Raw genomic sequence first — 21227 nt, forward strand, 5'->3', positions numbered from 1 at the left:
GTTGGAAATCTGGGTCACTGCTAGAACCAGATCAAGTTCATCTCACATCCTCCATAAAGTGGTGCTTTACAGGGAAAGGAAGGAAGGGGAGGACATTGGATGATCTTCTGGCTCTTATCCCATCTCTCAGCAACCTTTATTCCAAGAGATAAACTCTAGTAGAAGTGGTTTTTGTCCCCTATGTGCTCTGGGAGTTAGTGGTTGGGTGACAGAACCCCTTTACCGGTCTCCAGGGAAGGGAAACGAAACTTCAAGGGCCATTTCCTTCCACTGAGCATTTGTGCAAATCCTAGTTAAGTTGCTTTTCCACAGGGACAGGCTGCTTGAATCTCTGGAGTCTAAAACTGTCCTTCATCACAGTGAGGGGGACTTGGGAGTCTTGACCACTTTCAGCAGCATAGCTCTGGATTTTCTCAGAATGAAGTGCTAGTTAGTGGTGTGTCTCTGCAAAGACTTGCATTTTCACAATGGGTGTGAAAAACATTTGCTTAGCATAACTTTTCCCCCTTTAGGAATAGCCAAACTAGAAGAAGGACGGCTTACTGGGAGTGTGACCGGAAATGACATCACCACCCCTCCAAACAAGGAGCTCCCACCAAGCCCAGAGAAGAAAACAAAGGTAGGTGCCAGAATGGTGGGTTGTCTTCTGCTGTAATTTTTAAAAACTATCTTCTGCTTATTATTGCTTGAATCATGCAAATGAAATTTCTTTTTTCTGAGCTATTATGAGTCCTTCCTCAAGTTTGGACATGCTTAGAAAATATTTTATATTCCCATTTTACGATGGTGGCCTAACTCAAACCTTTAAATCTTTTGCTTTTGACCGTATTATCTTGAATATCTGTTCTGTAGATGTTGTTTCTGCTTCCCTTAACAACAATAATAAAGGGAATTACAGAATTATTCAGAAATCCATTCTGAAGTCTCTGTTAATGAAAAAGGAGCACAGATTGTTAAGGTGGATCATAGCTCCAGACATCTATTGGTACTTATTGCGAGGTACAAATGCCACATTTTAGTGTGGGTTTAAAACAGGACGTTGATATTGCCTCATAGAGGTGCAGATAATAAATAGCCTAATCACCTGCTGGTGACTTTCTTCACAGAATTATTGCAGGCTTCAAAAGTTAGTTAATTGTTTAAAGTTATGACTGAATTTAAATCTTCAGGTGCCAAACTGCTGGAATTTGTGACACTGTCATTAAGAAACAATTCCCAGTTTTCTTTGTCTGCATCCTGGTGTCTTTCCACTATTTACTGAGCTCAGAAGAAAGGAGTGCTAATTTTCAGTTGCATCTATCCTCATTGCTTATAATTTTACTTTGAATTGTGCAGTTTATACTTTTTTTTTTAATTTGTTTTTATTCTTGTTTGTGTGTTTGATGTTGGCCTTTAAAAAAAAACAACAAATCAACTTAAAGCCTTTGGCCACCACTCAACCTGCAAAGACTTCAACATCGAAAGCCAAAACACAGCCCACTTCTCTCCCTAAGCAGCCAGCTCCCACTACCTTTGGTGGGTCGAATAAAAAACCCATGAGCCTTGCTTCAGGCTCAGCACCGGCTGCCCCACCCAAACGCCCAGCTGCTGCCACTGCCAGGCCTTCCACCTTACCTTCAAAAGACGGGAAGCCCAAGGTAAGTAGTCACCTGAGCACCGTGCCAGGGAAAAGTTTTCCCCTCCGAGCGTCAGGTAGTCAGACTCTGTTGCTTCCAGACATGGAAGCAGGCTGGTGGACTAGGGGAAAGGAGAGGGCAAAGGGGGAAGGGTAACGCAAATCACTTTGACGCAGCCATGAAATTCAGTGGCCTGTTTTCCTTTGTGCCTTTTCTGCCCTGGCTGGAGGCACTCTTGCCTCTGCTCTGGCTCCTCCTTTCTCCCAGCTCCTCCTCACTCTTTGTCTGTTTACATACTGGTTAACCAGTTTCCCCACTCCACATGCCAATCATATACTCATTTTTGGTGTAATTCCGCCATCAAATTCCCAGTCAAATTCAATTATTTGTCTTTCTGCTTAATCATCCCGCAGAAGTGAATTTCCTCCATTAGTTGATTAGTGATTAGCTCTTCCAGCTTATCTTCCAGCAGATTCCAGCATCAGGTGGTAACTTAACTTTGCTTTTGGCATTAGACTACCTCTCACTGGGCTCCTCCTGCAGTTTTTCAGTTTTCCGGGTCACCCACACATTACTGCTTAGAAATGGGTCAGTTTGGAACAGCAGTAGCTTCACAGGATTGTTCTTGGAGGAGAGGGTGGGTGGAATCTGTGACTGCCTTTTCTAATATCTTCTTTTCTTTGAAAAGGGCCTTTAGGTCAGCCTGATATTACTTTTTTTTTTTTTTTTTTGTGGTACGCGGGCCTCTCACCGCTGCGGCCTCTCCCGCTGCGAAGCACAGGCTCCGGACGCACAGGCTCAGCAGCCATGGCTCACGGGCCCAGCCGTGCCACGGCATGTGGGATCCTCCTGGACCAGGGCACGAACTCGTGTCCCCTGCATTGGCAGGCGGACCCTCAACCACTGCGCCACCAGGGAAGCCCCGATATTACTCTTTAAAATCATGATGAGGAATAGTTTACCATGTTAAAATGTCAGTGTTTTCATTTAATCTTGTAAAGAAAACTGGTGGAACCTAGGAATTGTCAGCTAGGTTGACAACCCTGGCCAAGAAACGGAGAAATCCTAGTATAGACTAGGAATTATAAAATCTCGTAAAGCTTTCTGATCCTCATTTACCCAGTTGACACTGCTTTTCCTGATGTTTAGAAAACAATTTATTTGAATAAGGGGGCAGAGGGAAGGTGGCTGGAGCCGTGGCAGCAGCTCCTCCCTGACACTTTCTTAGCAGCAAATCCTGGGGGAGACAGAGGAGGCCATGGGAAGGAGGGGGTACTCTCTAGTGAAGTTCACTCTGTAATAATAACAAAAATGAAGCATACTGTAGTGATTTCTTTATAGACATTAACTCTTTTAATTCTCTCCCTCAACAACCCATAATGTGGATTTTAGTATCCTCATTTCAGAGCTCAGTTAAGTAACCTTTCTGTAGTCCAGTGCTAATAAGCGGCAGAGCCTGTATTTGAACTTGGGTCTAACTCCAACACTGGTGCTCAGGGCCTCTATCAACACTCTTGTTTCCTGTCTTTTTGCCATGCAGCTTTTAGACAGCATTTTGAGATGCTGCTGACCTGAAGAGGTGATGTGCCTCATAATGATGACTGTTATTTATCTTTTAGATAAGAAACAGATGGAAACATTTTGAGAGATGGATAAAAACTAAAGCCTACTGAAATTTGTTTTTTTCCTTATTTGGTAGAAAGATTTATAGGAGGAAACAAAGGGGAAAAAACTATTCAGAATAAATAAGATCTGTGATTCTGGCAGAGGAGAAAATATAGTTGAGAAAACAGGAGAGTGACTCCAACTCTGAGAGCAGGCTGGTTCTGCAGCCTGCTGAGGCCAAAAGCCTGACGTCTAAAGAACATCACATCCTTTAGAGATTTCTATCTCAAGCAACTTTTTTCTAACTTATTTTATTATTATTACTCTTACTAGCAAAATATAAGACCCCACCCGATTATTCTGACTCATAGTATTGAAAATTTGAAGGAGACCCCAGAGAGCATCTGGTTTAGTCTTTACATTTTAGAGTAAACAGAGCAGGAGTCCCTCTGCACGGAATCCCACGACACGCTCGAGACAGAGCTGGTAGCTGGACCACTTCCCCTGATTCCAACCTTAGGGTTCTTTAACACCATGCTTGGGCCCTTCGTTTGTAGGAATGGTCGTTACCCTGCATTTGCAGGGTTAGAGTTTATTTAAATGGCTGCCAGCCCTTAATTTCTGAGAACCTCCTTAGCTGATTTTCCAGTTAAGCAATATCCTGCTTGTCTCCACCAACATACTACCCTCTGTGTGGCCATTTCTCTTGGAGTATAAGAGCTGGATCCCCTTTGTCTGTGGTTTGGCTTACTCTCTTGAGTAACATGGTATATTTGCTTATCAAAACAGTCTGTTCATTGCCTATTCCTGTAGAAACCAGGCTGTATTGATTCCTTCCCTTCCTTGATAGTGACTACATGCCCAGCCTCCATGGAAGAGGAGCTAGAGTGACCCAGATGGCCTGTGTCTGCATTGAGAGGCTTTTCCCTTTTGCTTTCAGTCAGAACTGTGGCATCGGCCTCCTCATTCCCTCTGTTGGTCAGGCCTGCACCCTCCACTGCCCCTTCTTACTGTCCCTGTGCTCTTACAGAATCCTCATCCTCCCATCCCTAACATCACTTATTATCAAAGCTGGTCCGTAGCGATCCTTTGTTCCAGCCTCCTTTGTCCAGATGAGGAAATAAAGCCCAGAGAGGCTCAGTGATTTGCCCAAGATCACACTGTGAGTTGGGGTCCTGCCTGGGGCTACAGCTTAGACCTGACTGATTTGGTCAACGCAGTTTCCAGCTGCAGCTCCATCCTGTTCAGAATTCACTGGGTGCATCTTAGCCAAAAAAATGGCTGAATTTGACTGAACATTTTAAATTTTTTGTTTTATGTATTTGTTTGATCTCTGGTCAAGTATTAATACCTTAAATACATAAGTATTTAATGCAGGGGATCCTGAGGCAGATGTACTTTGTGGTGTGGTATATTTTCAGGGCTGTTCACTCTCACTGGTTCAGGTTGGATTCAGGTGGTTTGACTCCCTGTTTCCTGATTCCCGATCACACGGCACCCTACATAGCCATTTCTCATGTTGTGTGGAGGACTTTGATCATATAGCCACATATATTTCCTATCAGTGGTGCCAAACCCACAGTACCCCTGATTTCTGGCATAAGCTTATATGGAACCATCCTTTGGCGTGACTTCCTCGGCCTATTGCTGACCTGCAGCTCTTATTCCCACTTTCCTATTAGCAGCCTGTTGCAGAGGCAAAGATTCCTGAGAAGCGGGCCTCACCATCCAAGCCAGCCTCGCCATCCAAGGTGGTCTCTGCCCTGGCCGGTAGGCCTGGCTCCAAGAGCACCCAGACTGTTCCAAAAGCCACAGCAGCTGCCACTCTTGCCTCAGCTGGGCCAAGCAGTAGGAGCCCCTCTACACCCCTGCCCAAGAGGCCTGCTGGTGAGTACTGCGCTTCCCTCCCATGGGAACCAGTGGGGAGGAGGGTGGGGCCTTGGCTTTTTGCTCCAGCCATAGCAGCAGCCGGCATCACAGACATCTGTGCAGACCTGCTTGTGCACCAGTCCTTAATGAGGTCTGTTGAAAAGTGATAGCCTCGATCTCCATGTGAGGTTAGTAAGTATGTGTATCCAGAAAAATCCTGAGTGAAGGGGATTCTCATGAATTCCAAGGTAGAATTTACTATTCCTTTCTTAGTAACTCCACAGCACGTGGACTTTCATGATAAGAAATAGGCCATTCAAAGAAAGTCCACGTAGAAGGGAAGGCATTGTCAAGACTGTAGAAAAGAGTAAGACACAGTGCTTGGCCTTGGACGCTCCATCAGGGCGTGGTCTTTACTCGGCTGTCTGATTTACTAGTTTATTCTCAGATACTAGCACAGCCCCTGGCTCAAACAGTTCAGTAATTGTTGAATGAATGCATGAATCTCAGTTTTGGATGAGCCATTCAGTAGGTTATTTTGTTAATCGTGATGTTAAAAAGTATACATTTGTGCAGCGGTCAAGACTGAGGGGAAACCTGCAGACATCAAGAAGATGGCTACGAAGTCTGCACCAGGTAAGACCCCATCCCCCGCTTCGTGGATCCCAGATTTAAACCCCCACCTCTTCCATGGCTTTAAGGCTCCCTTTGCTCTCTTCCCTGCATACCCGTTATCTCTCACTCCCACCTTTGCAGCTGACGTGAGTCGCCCAAAGAACACCTCCACCAGTTCCGTGAAGAAAAGCGCCGCCGTCCCTGGGGCGGCACCCCCAGCAGGGGTGACTCCCAGCCGCGTCAAGCCCACAGCCACCCCTCCCCGGCCCTCTGGGACTCCTTCCGTGGACAAGAAGCCCACGGCAGCCAAGCCCAGCTCCTCTGCCCCAAGGCTGGGCCGCGTGGCTACCAATGCTTCTGCCCCTGATCTGAAGAATGTCCGTTCCAAGGTTGGCTCCACGGAAAACATCAAGCACCAGCCTGGAGGAGGCCGGGTGAGTCCAGGGAGCTTGGGGTCCTCAGCAGGCTGGCCCCTGCTTCTTCCTCTGCCACATCTAAGCACCGTTCCCAGGCATGTCCTTGCATCAGCCCAAAGGGCCCACCATGCGGGGAGCAGTCAGGACGTTGGATTCAGCGTCAGGGAATTTCCTCCTGGGCTCCGCCTCCCAGCAGCAGCAAGCAGGTGGCTCTGAGCTTTCTCTTCTCCTCTCCTGTTCTGCATTTTGGGGTTTAGGCTTACACTTTTGGAGGAAAAAGGGTTCTGCTTTACAAAACAAACAGAGGAGGCCTCTGAGCCTTGAACAGGTGAGAGACACTGGGCGGGAACCTGGTTTGTTCTGTTTCTTACGCCTGCACTGTGAACAGCAGGATAGGCAGAAAGAAGATGGACCACCTCTTTGTTCCCTATGCTGTGTCTTGGGTGGAGAGTCTGTCTGAACGAGGATTAGTGTCCTCTTGTGGCCAGGGTGACTTGCTGCGAGCCCCTGGCTTTCCTAAACAAAGGACCGTGATAGAGTGTTGAGATGGAGAAGCATGGCTGGACACAGCGCTTCACTTTAAGGACTTTCTGGGTGCATCCATCCCAGAATTATTTGTTAACTATTAGCAGCCACGGGGATTTTATGTGTGAAAAGGTGGTGGCAAAAGTCCAAGTTCAAAGTCCCGGGAGCAGCAACCTTCTCACCTCCTGCCTCATTCTCTAGCACTTAAACCACCACCACCGGCGTACGCCTCCCCCCGCCCACCCGCCACTCAGGATAGGATACTTAAATTGCTTCAATCCAGAGCTGCTAAAAAATTGAAGAGGGTCCAAAATGAAGTAGAATCCTGGTGCTGTTGGATAAGGGCCCAAGAGTTGCTTTTGACAAGAGATTATGGCTCTAACGTACCCAGCCAGGCATCTGGGGCTGTGGTGGTGATGGCCTGCCTGTTTCCCACCCTGGCCCATGCTCTTCTTATGTTTTCATGGTGCAAAAGTTGCAGGAGGTCTTGGTGGAGAGTTCAGTAACTCAGTCTGGTGATGAAAGTATTTTCTGTTCCAACGTACCTGAGGGTGTGGCACTTCCCATCATCAGTAATAGCTCCCTGTGACCATGGCAGCTTGCTTGGGGCATATCAGAACATAGGGCAGGGGGGTGGGACATTGTGATTTGAAAACCCTAGTACACACTCAGAAGAGAATCGCTCATTTAGCCTCCTTCTTGCCTCTTCTCCACGAATGGTGTCTTGATCTCTTCCTCGTGTCTCAAGTCTGGTCTGTAGCCCCTCTCCCTCCAGCTTGGTCTGCCCTGGCAAATCGGTGGTTTTTTTCTAGGAGCAAGGGTGACCTGCTTCTGCATGGTGGCCTGGCCTGGATGCGAGTCCCCTTCAGCCCTCTTCCCTTCTTTGTATCTGGGCTCTTGTCCTCTTGGTTTGAAATTTGCCCTCCCTTTATCTCCATCCAGGCCAAAGTAGAGAAAAAAACAGAGGCAGCTGCTCCAGCTCGAAAGCCTGAACCTAACGCAGTCACTAAAGCAGCCGGCCCAATTGGCAGTGCACAGAAACCGCCTGCTGGGAAAGTGAGTTTTATTTAGACTCTTACCTCTTGAAGGTAAAAAGATGGTCAACTGTTTCTTCCAGCCTCAGTCACTTTCCCTTCTATTGCACTTTTTTCTTATCCTTAACTAGTTTCTACTTCTCCCTGTGTTCCTTCCTCTGTGTTTGATGACTCAGGCATCAGAAAGTATTCTCTATTAACCTGAAAGTTAACAGAGCTAGGAGCCCACTAGCCCTTTAGGGAATATTTATTTAGCTGGATAAAATGGATCCAAACACTTTCAGTCACTTCCTTCACTCTGACCTTGATCTGAAACATACCCATTATGTACACAAACACAGAGTACCCAGCTTCTTCCTCAGTAAGACGTGGCACTGGTAACCTTCCAGCAATAGGAACCCTGGAGCCCCTGTCCTTCAAGTTCAACTGAAGGCCCCTCTCAACACCTCTGGGTGTGGAGATAGCTTCATTTGTCCTGGTTCTCCAAGGACCTCTGTACTGAAAGTTAGGATGCTGATTCCCAGCGAAAACCCACTCAGCATAGGGATTGCACCGTCACCTGGATGCAGCGGGGAAATGCTAGGTTCTTTCCCCTTGTCTCCACACCCTGGAGCCAGGGCCCTCCTCTTGCCCCGGGAACCTTTTGCCCTTATCTGTGGCAGGTAGGTGGCCAGGGCAAGGACTTTGTATGGTTGGCAGGTGGGGAAGGCTGCACCATGGTTCCTGGGAGCTTCCAGAGGTCCTGTAGGTCTCTGGTTCATTAGGAAAGTGGTTTGCTCACCAGTTGTTCATCATTGATGTATGTAAAGAAGGCAAGGAACAGTTGGAGTTTCTCAGGGTAGATTCTACTCTGGGGAGAACCCTTCAGTTTGGGGGCTACTACATCATTTGTGAAGTGCTCTAAGGAAAGGAAGGAAGGACGCTGGCAACTATTCCTTCTTGAGAAGGCTCAAAAAGAATTATTTGTCCCAGATCTTGGATCCTGAGCCTTTGTGTTGCTCCATTCCAGGGGGAGCCGTTTATATACAACACATTGTGCAGGTGCCCCCCCAGATTGTGCCTCACTGCAGCCCTGCCCAGAGCCTAGTCTCTTTACACATGAAACAGGGCACAGGATTGGGCATCTGGAGGATTGTGGAAGGGGTTTTACCCTGGAATCAAAAAGAAGACTAGACTTAAACCTCAATTGCACTGTGCTTTCTTGAGTCCTAAGACAAGTGGGCTCTGCGTGGAAGTGTGGCTTCGGCCTGTGCCCCCTGGTGCCCAGGGTTCTGCATAGCAGGTCCAGCGGCCTCGGGTCCCTTCCTTCCCATCAGCATCAGATCTGGGCCGTGAGCCAGCGGCCCCAGGCTTCTCCACACAGCCTTTGCTTCCTAGAGCAGGTCTGGCTGCAGCGATTCCAGGCCCCAGATTTAAGGGAAGTGCCGTCCTTGGGTGAGGACGGGTCCGGATGAGCAGGACCCTTGCAGAGAGGAGCGTCGGGGAGAGAGCAGGCGGGGGGTGGGCCGTGGCTGAGTGGGCATTGGGGCCACTGCTGTCTGCACCCTGTGAACTGCAGCCGGCCCCCAGGAGCAGTGAGGATGCCCATGTAGCACTCTGGCGACATCTTCTGTCCTTGTGTTGTTTGTTCGTGTTTTCACTCCCTTTCCTGCTCCTTCCAGTTCCTTGGCCTGTGCTTTTCCACAGCAGTTCTGCTGAAGGTGGGGTTTTAACAGCACTCCCTGCCGCTCATCGTGGTCACGTGTGGACTCACTGCCTGCCCCGTGTCGGTTCTAACCAGCCCTCTCCCTTTGTGTTGTTTTTTCTGTTCTCTAACACTCCAGGTCCAGATAGTCTCCAAAAAAGTGAGCTACAGCCATATTCAGTCCAAGTGTGGTTCCAAGGACAATATTAAGCATGTCCCTGGAGGTGGTAATGTAAGTATGCGCTCGGGGCCGCTGGTGTCTGAGGCACCCTGGAAAGAGGGCCGCCCCGCCCTGGCGGGCGAGCGGAGTCGGGGGGACCCCGATGCTCAAATGTGTTCAGACTGAGTGTTTCTGGTGAGCCCTAAACGACAGCTGGGTGACACCCACTTGACATCTTTTGCCCCTGTGGGTGGGAGGCCTTAGGGGTTCAGAGACCTGTTCTGAGGGACGCGGTCTGTCTCGAGTCCGCTCTTGGGGGTGCAGTGGTCCTGACCTGGAGACAGATGTCCGGACTTCTCCAGAGCCCATCCTCGAGTCCTTGCTGTTGTAGAGCAGGGAGTTTGTGTTCCACGTGCTCCCACCCGTCCTGTGCCCTCCCTGCATCTCTGTGACTCTGCTCTTTCTCCTCTTCTCTCCCTGCTTCCTTCCCCCTCTTTTCTTTCTGCTCTCCTTCCCCCACTGTTTACCTTTTCCAACCCCTTCCTCCTATTTCCTTTTCTTTTTGGCTCTTTCTCTCTCCCATCTAGACATCCTGTTTATCATGCTGCTACTCTGTACCACCCTTAAGATCTGTGTTAGGGACACAGGTGACTGGGGCTCATAGGGAGGTCCTGGTCTAGGGAGAGATGGTGTAGATCACCATTGTCATCTGGTATGTGGAGAGCACACTTGCATTTTCCACGTCCCTGTGACAGAGCCCTGCCCTCACCGCCTCTCCCCTAGCTTCTCTCCCACCCCAAGAGGGAGAGAGCTGCCCTGTCCTGATCTCCCTTGGGTTCATTCAGTTCCTTCTCCTCTCTTTCCTGACCTGGATTAAGTCCTGCTCTACTTACCCTCTTCATTTTTAGGCTCTGTCCCCCTGCCCCCTTGGTGGTCATGTCGTCCTGCCCATGGCTTACAGAGGGCCCAACCCTGCAGTTCTGCTGTGAGGGTGCAAACATAGAACACCTCTTTCTTCCCCCCGCACAACTCCCCTACTGCACATCCTTCCTGGTCATCTCCCCACCACTGGCTCTTCCTGGCGTGGGCAGAAACTGCATCCTTGGCACTCGGGTGGCTGGTTCTTGGCCAACTTGGAAGTTGGCCAGAGATCAGCCATCCCAGTGTGGGAAGGCAGAGGTGGGGGAAGCTTTTAAAGGCAGTGTGTGGTTAAGGTGAGAAAGATCCAACCCGTGAAGGGCGCAGGTAGGCACTGGCCCTAGCTTTTCCTCTCAGGCTTTGGCCTAGATGCAAACGGAAGGTGAACAGGGATTCTGAGGGAATTGGGTTGCGGGCATGTGTGTGTGGGTGTGTGGGGGTGTGTGTGTGTGACACAGAAATGCATTTATATATGTTGTGTGGTGTATGTCAGAGCTCTGAAAATAGTCCTCGTTCATCTGTCACCTAGTATGGTCTTCCCACACTGCCTACACATGATTTCAAACAAGATTTTTTTGGTGAGGGAATGTACTTTTTAAAAGAGTTTTCATTTTAGGAGGTTTCCTTAAACAGCAGAGCATTAGGAAAATGCCTGTGACAGTGTTTCCAGTGGGAAGATGAGGGTAAACAGCCTGGACTATGGCGCTGTCCTGCCTTCCATCAGCCCCTCCATAAAGCCACCATAAATATACCTGTGTATAAGAAGGGTGGCCACCAGCCGTACGCGTCTAACCCCATTCCCCCACAGGGCCCTCCTTACCCCAGAGAGAAATTCTGGGGTTACCACAGGGATTCGTGGCTTGGAACAGGATCCTGGTCGGTACTCCCCACATGTCCCCATGTACACATAAACACGCCTCTTGTTGAGAACTGAGAGGCCATCGGGTGAGAACATAGCAGCTACTTCTGTGGCTGATCCCAGTTTAAATGTTGCAGCAGTTTTAATTCCATTTCACCCGTGCAAGGAGGGGTGTGTATGTTAATGGGTTCTGAGACCTGTTGGCAGTGTCACTTCAGTAGCAGTATTGACACCTGCAGCGGCCTGCAGGCCAGGGGCAGATCACGTGAGCACACGGCTTGAGCGAGGTGCGAGAATGCTGGGGTGGTGGTGAACAGGCTGGTGCTGGCTGCCAGGCGTCACTGCGGGCGACTTTGGGGCTAGCACGAGAAACACACATCCTAGGCCAGAGCAGCAGCACGTGGCTCCCTAAAGCCAAAGCCGTCAGTGGAGGCCGGGGGCTAGGGGAGCAGGTTGGGGGTATCTTTTGGAAGCGGATTGTGGCTCTTCTATGTACCAGCCTGGGAAGGCAGAGCTTGTCTCAGAGGCTTTGTTAACTTAGTGAGATGCAATTAAGCTTTTTAAAACTTTATATATATATATATATAAATTTATTTATTTACTTTATTTTTGGCTGACTTGGGTCTTCGTTGCTGCACATGGGCCTTCTCTAGTTGTGGCGAGCGGGGGCTACTCTTCGTTGTGGTGCGCGGGCTCTAGGCCACGCAGGCTTTAGTAGTTGTGGCTCGTGGGTTCTAGAGCTCAGGCTCAGTAGTTGTGGCGCAACGGGCTTAGTTGCTCCACGGCATGTGGGATCTTCTGGCCCAGGGCTCGAACCCGTGTCCCCTGCATTGACAGGCGGATTCTTAACCACTGCGCCACCAGGGAAGTCCCTAAAACTTTTAATTATAGAAATTTTCAAACATATACAAAAGTAGAGAAAATGGTAACGTGAATTGGATGTACTTTTTTACCCAGCTTCATTTATTAATCTTTGTGGCCAGTCTTATCTATAAATGCCCACCCCAGTTATTTTGAAGCCAGTTTCAGTTATATCTTTTATCTGCAAATATTCCAATATGTAACTTTAAAAGATAAGAACTCTAATATACATATGTATATAAAATCCCATAGCATGTTAAACAGGTTTGCTTAATCAGGAAACAAGTAAGGTCCATAAGTTGTGATTGGTTGATTTGCATCTTATAATCTTAGGTTTCTCTTACTCTACAAGTTCCCTGTTCATTTTTTCTTTTTTCACGGTAATATTTTTCAAGAGTAAACTGAGTGGTTTGTCCTAGAATTTGGATTCTGCTGAGGATGTCCCCATGGTTTCACTTAACGTATTCATTAGTCCCACAGTTTTCTTTTTATTTATTTATTGTTTTTTTTAACATCTTCATTGGGGTATAATTGGTATACAATGGTGTGTTAGTTTCTGCTTTATAACAAAGTGAATCAGTTATACATATACATACGTTCCCCTATCTCTTCCCTCTTGCGTCTCCCTCCCTCCCACCCTCCCTATCCCACCCCTCCAGGCGGTCACAAAGCACTGAGCTGATCTCCCTGTGCTATGCGGCTGCTTCCCACTAGCTATCTATTTTACAATTGGTAGTGTATATATGTCCATGCCTCTCTCTCGCTTTGTCACAGCTCACCCTTCCCCCTCCCCATATCCTCAAGTCCGTTCTCTAGTAAGTCTGTGTCTTTATTCCTGTCTTACCCCAAGGTTCTTCATGACATTTTTTTTTCTTAAATTCCATATATATGTGTTAGCATACGGTATTTGACTTTCTCTTTCTGACTTACTTCACTCTGTATGACAGACTCTAGGTCTATCCACCTCATTACAAATAACTCAATTTCGTTCCTTTTATGGCTGAGTAATATTCCATTGTATATCTGTGCCACATCTTTATCCATTCATCCGATGATGGGCACCCACAGTTTTCTTTAGATTGATTCAGACTTGATATTTTTCCCCACATTTTTGCAAGACGTTCATAGGCAGTGGTGGTGTTTCTATCAGGAAACATAATGTCTCACTCTTCTCGTCGTCTCACTCCTCGTGATGCTGGCGGCTGTTGATGCCCAAAACCATGAGTTCAGTGAAGGTGCACTGTGGTGAGACTCTAATTATCCTGTCCTTTCTTCATTTATTGGCTGGAATACATCTATAAAGCGAAACTTCCCCTTATCAACTATTCTTTTTTTGAGGACTAGGTTCAGCTGTGGCACACTGTCAACAGATGTGTGGACTCCACACCCTGGCGAGAGCCCAGCCGTGGCGAGTGACCTCTGTTGACTCCTCACAGGTCATCTCAGGGATGGCGCAAGATGAGCCTGTCACTGTTGCCGAGGACACGTGGTGGCTTGCTTTAGCAGCTGCCAGATCTGTGGCTGGGAAAAGTGCATTTCCCCAAGCTCCTGTTTAGGGAGAACTGCAGCCTTGTTGGAAAGATGAGCCAGAGTAGAGGCTGCTGTTTTGATGGTAGTAGGTACGCTGTAGGTGATGATTGAGCACCTGAAGCGATTAGTGTAGAGCTGGTGCTGAGGTCCCTTCAAGAGATGGTATGAAGAAGGGATGGAGTGAGGTTAGAGCCAGGGAAGCCTTTGGAGAAGGCGGCCTCTGACCTCGGGTTTGGAGACTATAAAGAGAGCATGGGTTTGGACCTGGCAGTACACCTCCTCTCACTGAGGCAGTCACTTTTTTGTGTGTTTTTCTCCTCAGGTTCAGATTCAGAACAAGAAGGTGGACATCTCTAAGGTCTCCTCCAAGTGTGGGTCCAAGGCTAACATTAAGCACAAGCCTGGTGAGTGGTGCCTCCCTTGTCCCAGGTTTCACCCCTATGTCTCTGTCCTTCCATGAAGATTCCTGGAGCCACACACCCAGGGCACAGCAGTAGAAACAACGTAGTCCTCAGTCCCTGTCAGGGAGGGGGGATTCTGGGCACTAACCTTTTAGTTGGAGGAGGAACAGTGTGGAAGGTTTGCCATTTGCACCAGCAGCGTCTTGAGGACCTGCTGTGTGCATGGCACTGTTGACCTAGGCCTAGGGGAAAGGTACGCTAGGGGCTAAGAACCCTTCTCAGCCTCCCAGGCAAGCGTTCAGGAGCTGGTGCTGAAGGAGCTCTGGAGAGTGGTGGTCGGGTCTTGCCTGTCAGACTCAGGAGCAAAGGGTATTCTCGAGCAGTGAAGCATCCACCAGCAGCTCCAGCAGGAGATAGGGAGCCATTCAATAATGCCGCCTCGGCCTGCCCATGTGGATCTTGCCACTACAGCAATGCAGACTCTCCTGCCAGCAGCACAGGTGGCCTGGCGCCCCCGCGGAGGCCTCTGAGCCACTGGCAATGTTGTCTGAGCAGGGCCTGCGTTCTTGGCTCGGCTGTACCCTAAGAGCCTCGTGTGTCCTGGACCCTGGGTCGGCAGCAGATTTGGGGTAGTGCCGTATCTGTAGTGGCAGGCACACTGGCTGACAGGTCTGGTGTCTCAGAGATCAGTCGCCACGCCACGGGCCAGTTAAGGGGAAGGCAAAGAAAACTCCCTTCCCTCTCAGCAAAAACTGTCATCCATTTTAGAAGGTGTTCTGTGTAAAAGGATCAAAACACTTTGCCCCTTAACTAACCTTCATTTTTCCTTCTATCTGGAAAATCCAGTCCTGTGAGATACCTCCTTCCCTAGTGACACTGAGTGACTTGAGGTCCAGTTTTTGCAAGGGGCCAGAAATCCAGTGGGTAGGATACCTGGAGAATTTGGCAGGCAGCTAGGTGTTGAGGTTGGTGATATGAGCCAGGAGGAGATGGGAGAATGAAGAAGGGCTCAAGGGAAAGCCAAGCTGAGGGGCCGGGTGGCCAGTGACAGTGCTCTGGCCCTTGATCCCATGGCCTCACTCTGGCTGAGCTGTGAACGTTGCCTGTGTACAGACTGCCTCCCCTCTGCTCCCGCCTCTTGCCTTCCCTTCTTTTCATGACAGTGAGATTCAGTTAAACTGCTCACCTAGACCATACTCCATCCTGTGACTCACTGGCTCGCTGGTGACTTTGAGCAAGTCACTCCTCTCCTCCAGTATCAGTGGTGGCAGCTGGAAAACCAGGATTCCAGGATCTTGACCCTGACCAACAGGGTGTTTATGAGGCTGAAAGCATGTGTTCACTGTGCCTCTTCCTTTGTCCTCAGAGCAGGTCACTTTTTCCCCATTTCTATACTGGGCACATCCCAGTCCTTGGCCAGCCTCCTGGCTTTGCCTGTAGGGGTATTTCTCTGCCACCCACAGTGACCCATTTCTGTTTGGTTCCAGGTGGAGGAGATGTCAAGATCGAAAGTCAAAAGCTGAACTTCAAGGAGAAGGCCCAGGCGAAGGTGGGATCTCTTGATAACGTGGGCCACCTGCCTGCAGGAGGTGCCGTGAAGGTAGTGAGTGGGTCCTGGCGGGGACACAGCTGGGGGGTGGGGTTGTGCGGCTGGAGTCTGGGTCCCAGCAGGTGGGCACCTGTCACCGCCCCTCAGTCTCTTCAGGGGTCATGTTTCACCCACACCATTGCTGTTTCCATCGTCTGTCATCAGTCCTGAGCGAGGCAGGAGAGGTGAAGAGGCCCCAGCCCGGTCACCTCTCACCTGTCCAGCTGGAGATGGAACGTTCTCCTGAGAGCCGTGGCCTGCCTTTCTGAGCCCATCTCAGCCATGTTCAGAGGGGCAGGGCTGGAGTGCAGGTCCCCACAAGGCCGGGGTCTGTGTGGTACCGTTCTCGCAGCACCTCCTGAGACGGGAGTGTTCGGTACCTGCTCTGTGTCAGGCTCTGTTCTGGGCCTGGGAGCGGAATGGCACATTTTTACTGCCCGTGACGGCAGGCCTGGCATCCACCCCTCTGGAGGCCTGCGCGGGCCGGGCTCTGGAGAGCACTCAGGCGGCAGGCTTCCCATCCTGGTTGGGCCTCTCCTCCCTTCCCTCCCTCTCTTCCCTCTGCGCTCCTTCCACAGTACTGTGAGATCTTTTGTCTGCCAAGATGCTGTCTGTCCTTTGTTCCGTGTCATCGGGTAGCAGGGCCGTGGGGGCAGCGCCTTGCCAGCTTCCAAGCCTGAGGGTGGCTGCAGCTGCTCAGGGAGGGGTGGGCGAGGGAGAGGGGACATGAGCAGTGCTCCGGGCCTTCCCCTGCATCTGACCGCGCAGCGCGGCTCCATCCCAGCCCGCACTTTGTCCCACCCACCTCAGTGCTCCGTTCAAGCCCGGACTAGCTCCCTCTGTCGCAGCCTCTCAGGACATGCTCCACACCTTGTGAGGGGCTGTTCTCTGGTCAGCACCCCCGGGGCACTAACTTGGGTGTAGTCACTTGTCCCCGGCCACACGACGGGTGCACGCAGACCAGGGCTCACGCCTGGGCCTTTCTGACCGCAAGTCTTTTCTTTACTCACATCACCTCCCTTTCTTATCACTTCTGGAACTATTTTTCTAACACAGAGGCCCGTTTCTTTCACTGCTCTGATTTCTCCTGTTGTCGCCTTTGGGCGTTCCCAGCACAGGTGTGCCAGCTCGCCAGTGCCTCCCAGCAGCCCTCCCTCTTGTGCTCTGGACTCACACTGGGTGTCCACGGCCACCACAAGGCCTTCCTCGCCAGGCCCCCCCAGTCTCCCTCACACCTCCTTGGACACCTTCTTCCCTCCTGTGTCCCCAGGCCCCAGAAAGATGCCCAGCACAGAGGAGGCCTCTGTCAGGGGCACATGAATGATGGATACACGGGCAGCGCTGCCCCAGGAATGGCCGAGAAAGCCTCTCCGAACACTCGCATGTGCAGGGAGTGCCCTGGGATCCCTTAGGTCTGAGGTGGCGGCCTGCACCCCTCAGGAACTGGTTCAAGCTACCGGAGCTCCCTCGCCCTAGTGGCTCCAGACCCACAACTTGAGATGATTCCTTAGCTTTTTTGCTAACAATCTGCTGTCATAAGTGTTGTGATCTGGCATCAGCCTTGTTGAGAAGCCAGGCACCTTTCACCTCTCATGTCAGAGGCTTCACGAAGCCTTTCGTCTCCCAGAGGAGGCTCTCAGAGCGTGTCACTAGCCAGGCTGCACTGCTTTACTGCCCCAGAGCCTGAGTTCTTACCCAGCACCCTGCCACCCAGGCCAGGAGTTGGTCTGGCGGGGTGGGGGTGGGGGGGCACCTGGTCTAGACTCCCAGGTGACTGTACCTTGAGCCAATGGGGAGCAGCAACAGTGGGGGTGGGGACTGTGTGTGAAACCCACCACCATCACCATCCCACACCCTCCCCGACTGACCCTGCACTGTCTCCCCCACTGTTTCATTTGTAGACTGAGGGCGGTGGCAGCGAGGCCCCTCCGTGTCCGGGCCCCCCAGCTGGGGAGGAGCTGGCCATCCCTGAGGCAGCGCCTGAAGCTGGCGCCCCCACTTCAGCCAGTGGCCTCAGTGGCCACACCACCCTGGCAGGGGGTGGTGACCAAAGGGAGGCCCAGACCTTGGACAGCCAGATCCAGGAGACAAGTAAGTGGCTGGGCTCGGCCTAAGGGCCAGCCAGGGGCCCTGCCACTGGCTGCAGATTGAAACTCCTTTGTTTTCCTACCGGAGTGTGGCCTGAATTTTAACGAAGCAACCTTTTATTTTCCAGGCATCTAATGATGACATTCTGGTCTCGTCTTCCGTCCCCCGTGTTCCCCTTCTTGTCTCCCCCGTCACCCTCTCCCTTCCCTCCTCCTGTGTCACTGCAGATTGAGACCTACAGGCTGACGTTCCGGGCAAACGCCAGGGCCCGCACCGACCACGGGGCCGACATTGTCTCCCGCCCCCCTCCACTTCCCTGGCGGCCCCAGCTCAGGCACCTGGGCCCCTAGCTCCCTCTCCCGGGCTGCCCTCTAGGCCCCTCCCTCCCTCCCTCCCTCCTGCCTCACTTGCCCAGGGTGGCAGCAGCCCCACCCCCGCGCTCCCTCCACTCCCGGCCCCAGACCCGGCTCCCTGCTTGGCTCCCCCGTCCTCACCATTGCGCCGCTGCTCCGCGGAGGTTGGGTGGAAAGTGGGGTAGGGGAGGCTAGTTCAGGACCTCCTGGGATCTGGGTGGGGGGAACCGGAGTCCAACCTCCTCTTTGTTTGGTTTTTTTGGACCAAACCCAAGAGAAACTGACATACCCTCCCTCCTCGCTGGTCCATCTGGAGGGAAGAGTGGAAGTGGACGTCCCCGTGATGGCTGGGTGCTAACTGCGTACCCTGAAGCCTGCTAAGCCACTGCCTCTTCCTTTGACCCCACAGTGGTGCCCACCTCACAGGTGGCACCAGGCACCTCTTGCTGCCCTCCCCCAAGTTAGTCAGGGGCAATGCTGCCTGTCCCCGCTGCTTCCCATACCTACCTAGCTGCTGTCACACTTTTATCTTTTTTTTTAATAACCTGAAAACCGGTGGAGTAGTTTTGCAGGTTGAAGCCATGTCTGAATGAAAGTCGTTGGTAGGTGTTAAAGGAAACAGGGAAGGGAGATCCTGAAGCCTCCAACTGGGAGGTGAGGCATTGGAGGCTGCCCTGCCTTGGGCAGCTTGGGGCCCCGGCCCCGGAGGTGGTGTGGGCAGGGCAGGTGCAGTGGGGGGCTGTGGGCTAGAGGGCAGGCAGGGACCGCTAGGGGCTGGTCAGAGTGTGGACTGGTGGTTCTGGCATTTTGTGTGTATGCTGCTTTTCTTTTCTAACCAAGAGGCTGGTTTTGGCATCTATGTCTGTCTCATTCCCTGGGATCTGGTGGGAGACAAGGTCGGGCTGGAAAGGGCCATGGAGGTCAAATTCCTCCTAGCCTCCAACCTAGGACACTTGAGCCCTCAGTTGCCAGGGAGCCTGATGTGTTCAGAACTCATGTGGATAGTGGGGAATCAAGTCTGGAAATTTAAAAATAAGTACATGAGATGGGCCATCCAGGCTCCCTTACGGCCTGACTGGAGAGGGGAGAGAGGAGAGGAGAGGCCAGCCTAAGGGGTGTGTCCTGGTTAGGCCTGGTCTTGGGATGGCTGCAATGATAAGTCCCGGGAATTGTATTGACACGAAGATTCTTATTGCACTTGTACTTTTTGTATTAAAGTTTGCATGGTTTCTAATAAAGGATTAAAACGTAACAGTTTGTAGTGAAATGGCCTGGGAGTCTCCAAGGCTTCTCCTCTGGAAGAGCATTTTCTGCAGTGCAGACTTGGCCCCTCACACTCCCCACCTCCTCCTCTGGCATCCCTTGGCGCTGAGAAGGTGGGAGCTGTTGACCTAGGATCAGATTTGAAGTCCATGTAGAGGGAGGGTGTCTGGGCTGGGCAGGTGCTCTCCCTTTCTGAGGTAGCATTTTCTCCAGGGAGGTTCGACACCATCTCCCCAGCTCCCCAAGCACATACCAAGAAATTGCAGGGGTCTTGTGGAAAAAGCACTCCCAGGGCCAGAGACTGTCCACAGTGCTTCAACGGCGCCAGGGACATCAGGGCATCCGTGTTTTGTCTGCAAGAAAGGGTGAGATGAAACTGGGAGAACGCAGTGGGAGGTGGGGTGCCAGATGCAGTGGGGTGACAGTGCTGGGCCTAAAGGTACCTGCACCTGTGTTGATGCTGGGGTGGACAACAAGCTCTCGGTCCTTTTACTCCGTTGGCCAAAGGTAGGGGTGGGAGAGGTGACCCCGGCGGTGAGCACTCTAGGGGGCGCTGGAGTGGTCAGTGTTCTGAAAGGTGGTTTGGGCACAGCTCCCTTGAAGGGTCCCACAAGCCAGAGAAAAGGCCGCCCTGACAGGTGGGACCAGAGGCCCTGTGTGCTGTGTTCTATTCTGCAGCTGTTGGGGCTGGAACGTTTCTGTACTTCCCCATTTGCTTATGGCTCAACCGTTAACCATGTTGATCTGTGATTGTTGTTATGATTTCCAGAACAAATAAAGCTCGTATGTCCCACCACGCAGGCCCTGTCTTCTGTATACGTCCTGGTTGTCTACGTCTTCAGCATCCGAGGCCCCCACAGCCCCCAGCTTGTCCCCTCGCATTGAGGGACTGGGGTGCAGCGTGCAGTCTTGACCTCAGCCGCTCGTCTGTGAATCTGTGGCTGTGACCAAAGGTTAAGGCTGCTTGTGGAACTTCTCCCTCTCCCGTTTGCCTGGGTTAGCAAGTGACAGCCAGCCAGAGAGGATCCAGGCTGCGGGCCCTGCTGCACGCGCAAGGACACTGCCTCCCACCGCGGCTGTGACAAAGACGACTAGACTGGGCCAAGCAGCACAAGCCAAGAACCCGCATGAGTGGTTCAAGCTCCTGAGGGCTGGGTTCTAAGCCCCTTGCTCTCCTAAGACTTTGGGGCCCTCCCTTCTGAGCCTTCACTCTTCCTCTTGGTTTGGGGAGCCCCAGCGGATAGCGATGCTCACAAGGGATAAATAGAACTTTATTTTAAATAAACATTTGCACTCTGTACATGGCCCCAGCGGAGACGGGGCTTAGTCGTCAGCTGTCTTGCGCACATCAAAGCTGCCACAGGGCCCGCGCAGCAGCTCCGCCAGCAGCGCAAGCAGCTGCCCGTGCTCCTCCTGCACGCAGGGCGGCAGTGCAGCCAACTCGCTGCGCAGGCTCCGCTCCACCATGCGGCCCAGGGCCCGGCGCAGCTCCCGCAGCAGCCGCACAGTGCGTGAGTCGCCCTCCAGCCGCAGCAGGTCGCTGTCACTAAGGGAGATGGTGGCCCGGCGCCCATCATCTAGAGGAAGGGAGAGACGCGGGGAGCCCGGGTGAGTGAGGCCGGACCCCTGAGGAGGCAGAGCAGCCGGAGAAGCGGTGGGGCAGGAGGTGTGCAGGTACCCACCACGGATGTGGACGTCCCCGTCGGTGAGTAGCAGCACAGCTAGTGGGTGCACCTGGGAGGAGTCCCGGACAAAGACGCTGCCGTTGGACTTAACAGCCATGAAATACGTCAGCCATCGGCTCCGTAGCCGTGTGGCCTCCCTAGGGAACAAAGAGCTGGG

The 21227-nt window shown here is 51.7% G+C and overlaps 2 protein-coding genes across 39 annotated transcripts in view; one reads left to right on the plus strand and one right to left on the minus strand.

Annotated features, from left to right (window-relative positions):
• The window catches only part of MAP4 (microtubule associated protein 4), a 168468-nt gene extending 148287 nt beyond the window's left edge, over positions 1-20181 (plus strand). For 8 of the 32 annotated variants that reach the window (XM_033413304.2, XM_033413310.2, XM_049716255.1 and 5 more), the window contains 11 exons: positions 513-619; positions 1422-1637; positions 4904-5108; positions 5667-5726; positions 5847-6139; positions 7589-7702; positions 9504-9596; positions 14015-14096; positions 15581-15693; positions 17583-17772; positions 17897-18217. In XM_033413304.2, the coding sequence (XP_033269195.1) occupies positions 513-619; positions 1422-1637; positions 4904-5108; positions 5667-5726; positions 5847-6139; positions 7589-7702; positions 9504-9596; positions 14015-14096; positions 15581-15693; positions 17583-17772; positions 17897-17904 (1481 nt within the window). In that variant the 3' untranslated portion in view covers positions 17905-18217. Of the gene's footprint in view, positions 1-512; positions 620-1421; positions 1638-4903; positions 5109-5666; positions 5727-5846; positions 6140-7588; positions 7703-9503; positions 9597-14014; positions 14097-15580; positions 15694-17582; positions 17811-17896 lie in introns of those variants that run through there. The other 24 variants (XM_033413305.2, XM_033413314.2, XM_033413307.2 and 21 more) reach the window with 17 other exon arrangements.
• A 454-nt stretch (positions 20182-20635) lies between these two features.
• The window catches only part of DHX30 (DExH-box helicase 30), a 30582-nt gene continuing 29990 nt past the window's right edge, over positions 20636-21227 (minus strand). For all 7 annotated transcript variants that reach the window (XM_004283882.3, XM_049716277.1, XM_033413328.2 and 4 more), the window contains 2 exons: positions 21068-21207; positions 20636-20962 (listed from right to left, as the gene is read on the minus strand). In XM_004283882.3, coding sequence (XP_004283930.1) covers positions 20709-20962; positions 21068-21207 — 394 coding nt within the window. In that variant the 3' untranslated portion in view covers positions 20636-20708. The remainder of the gene's footprint in view (positions 20963-21067; positions 21208-21227) is intronic.

This window comes from Orcinus orca, chromosome 10, assembly GCF_937001465.1.
Source record: "Orcinus orca chromosome 10, mOrcOrc1.1, whole genome shotgun sequence".
NCBI classification, from domain to species: Eukaryota; Metazoa; Chordata; class Mammalia; order Artiodactyla; family Delphinidae; genus Orcinus; species Orcinus orca.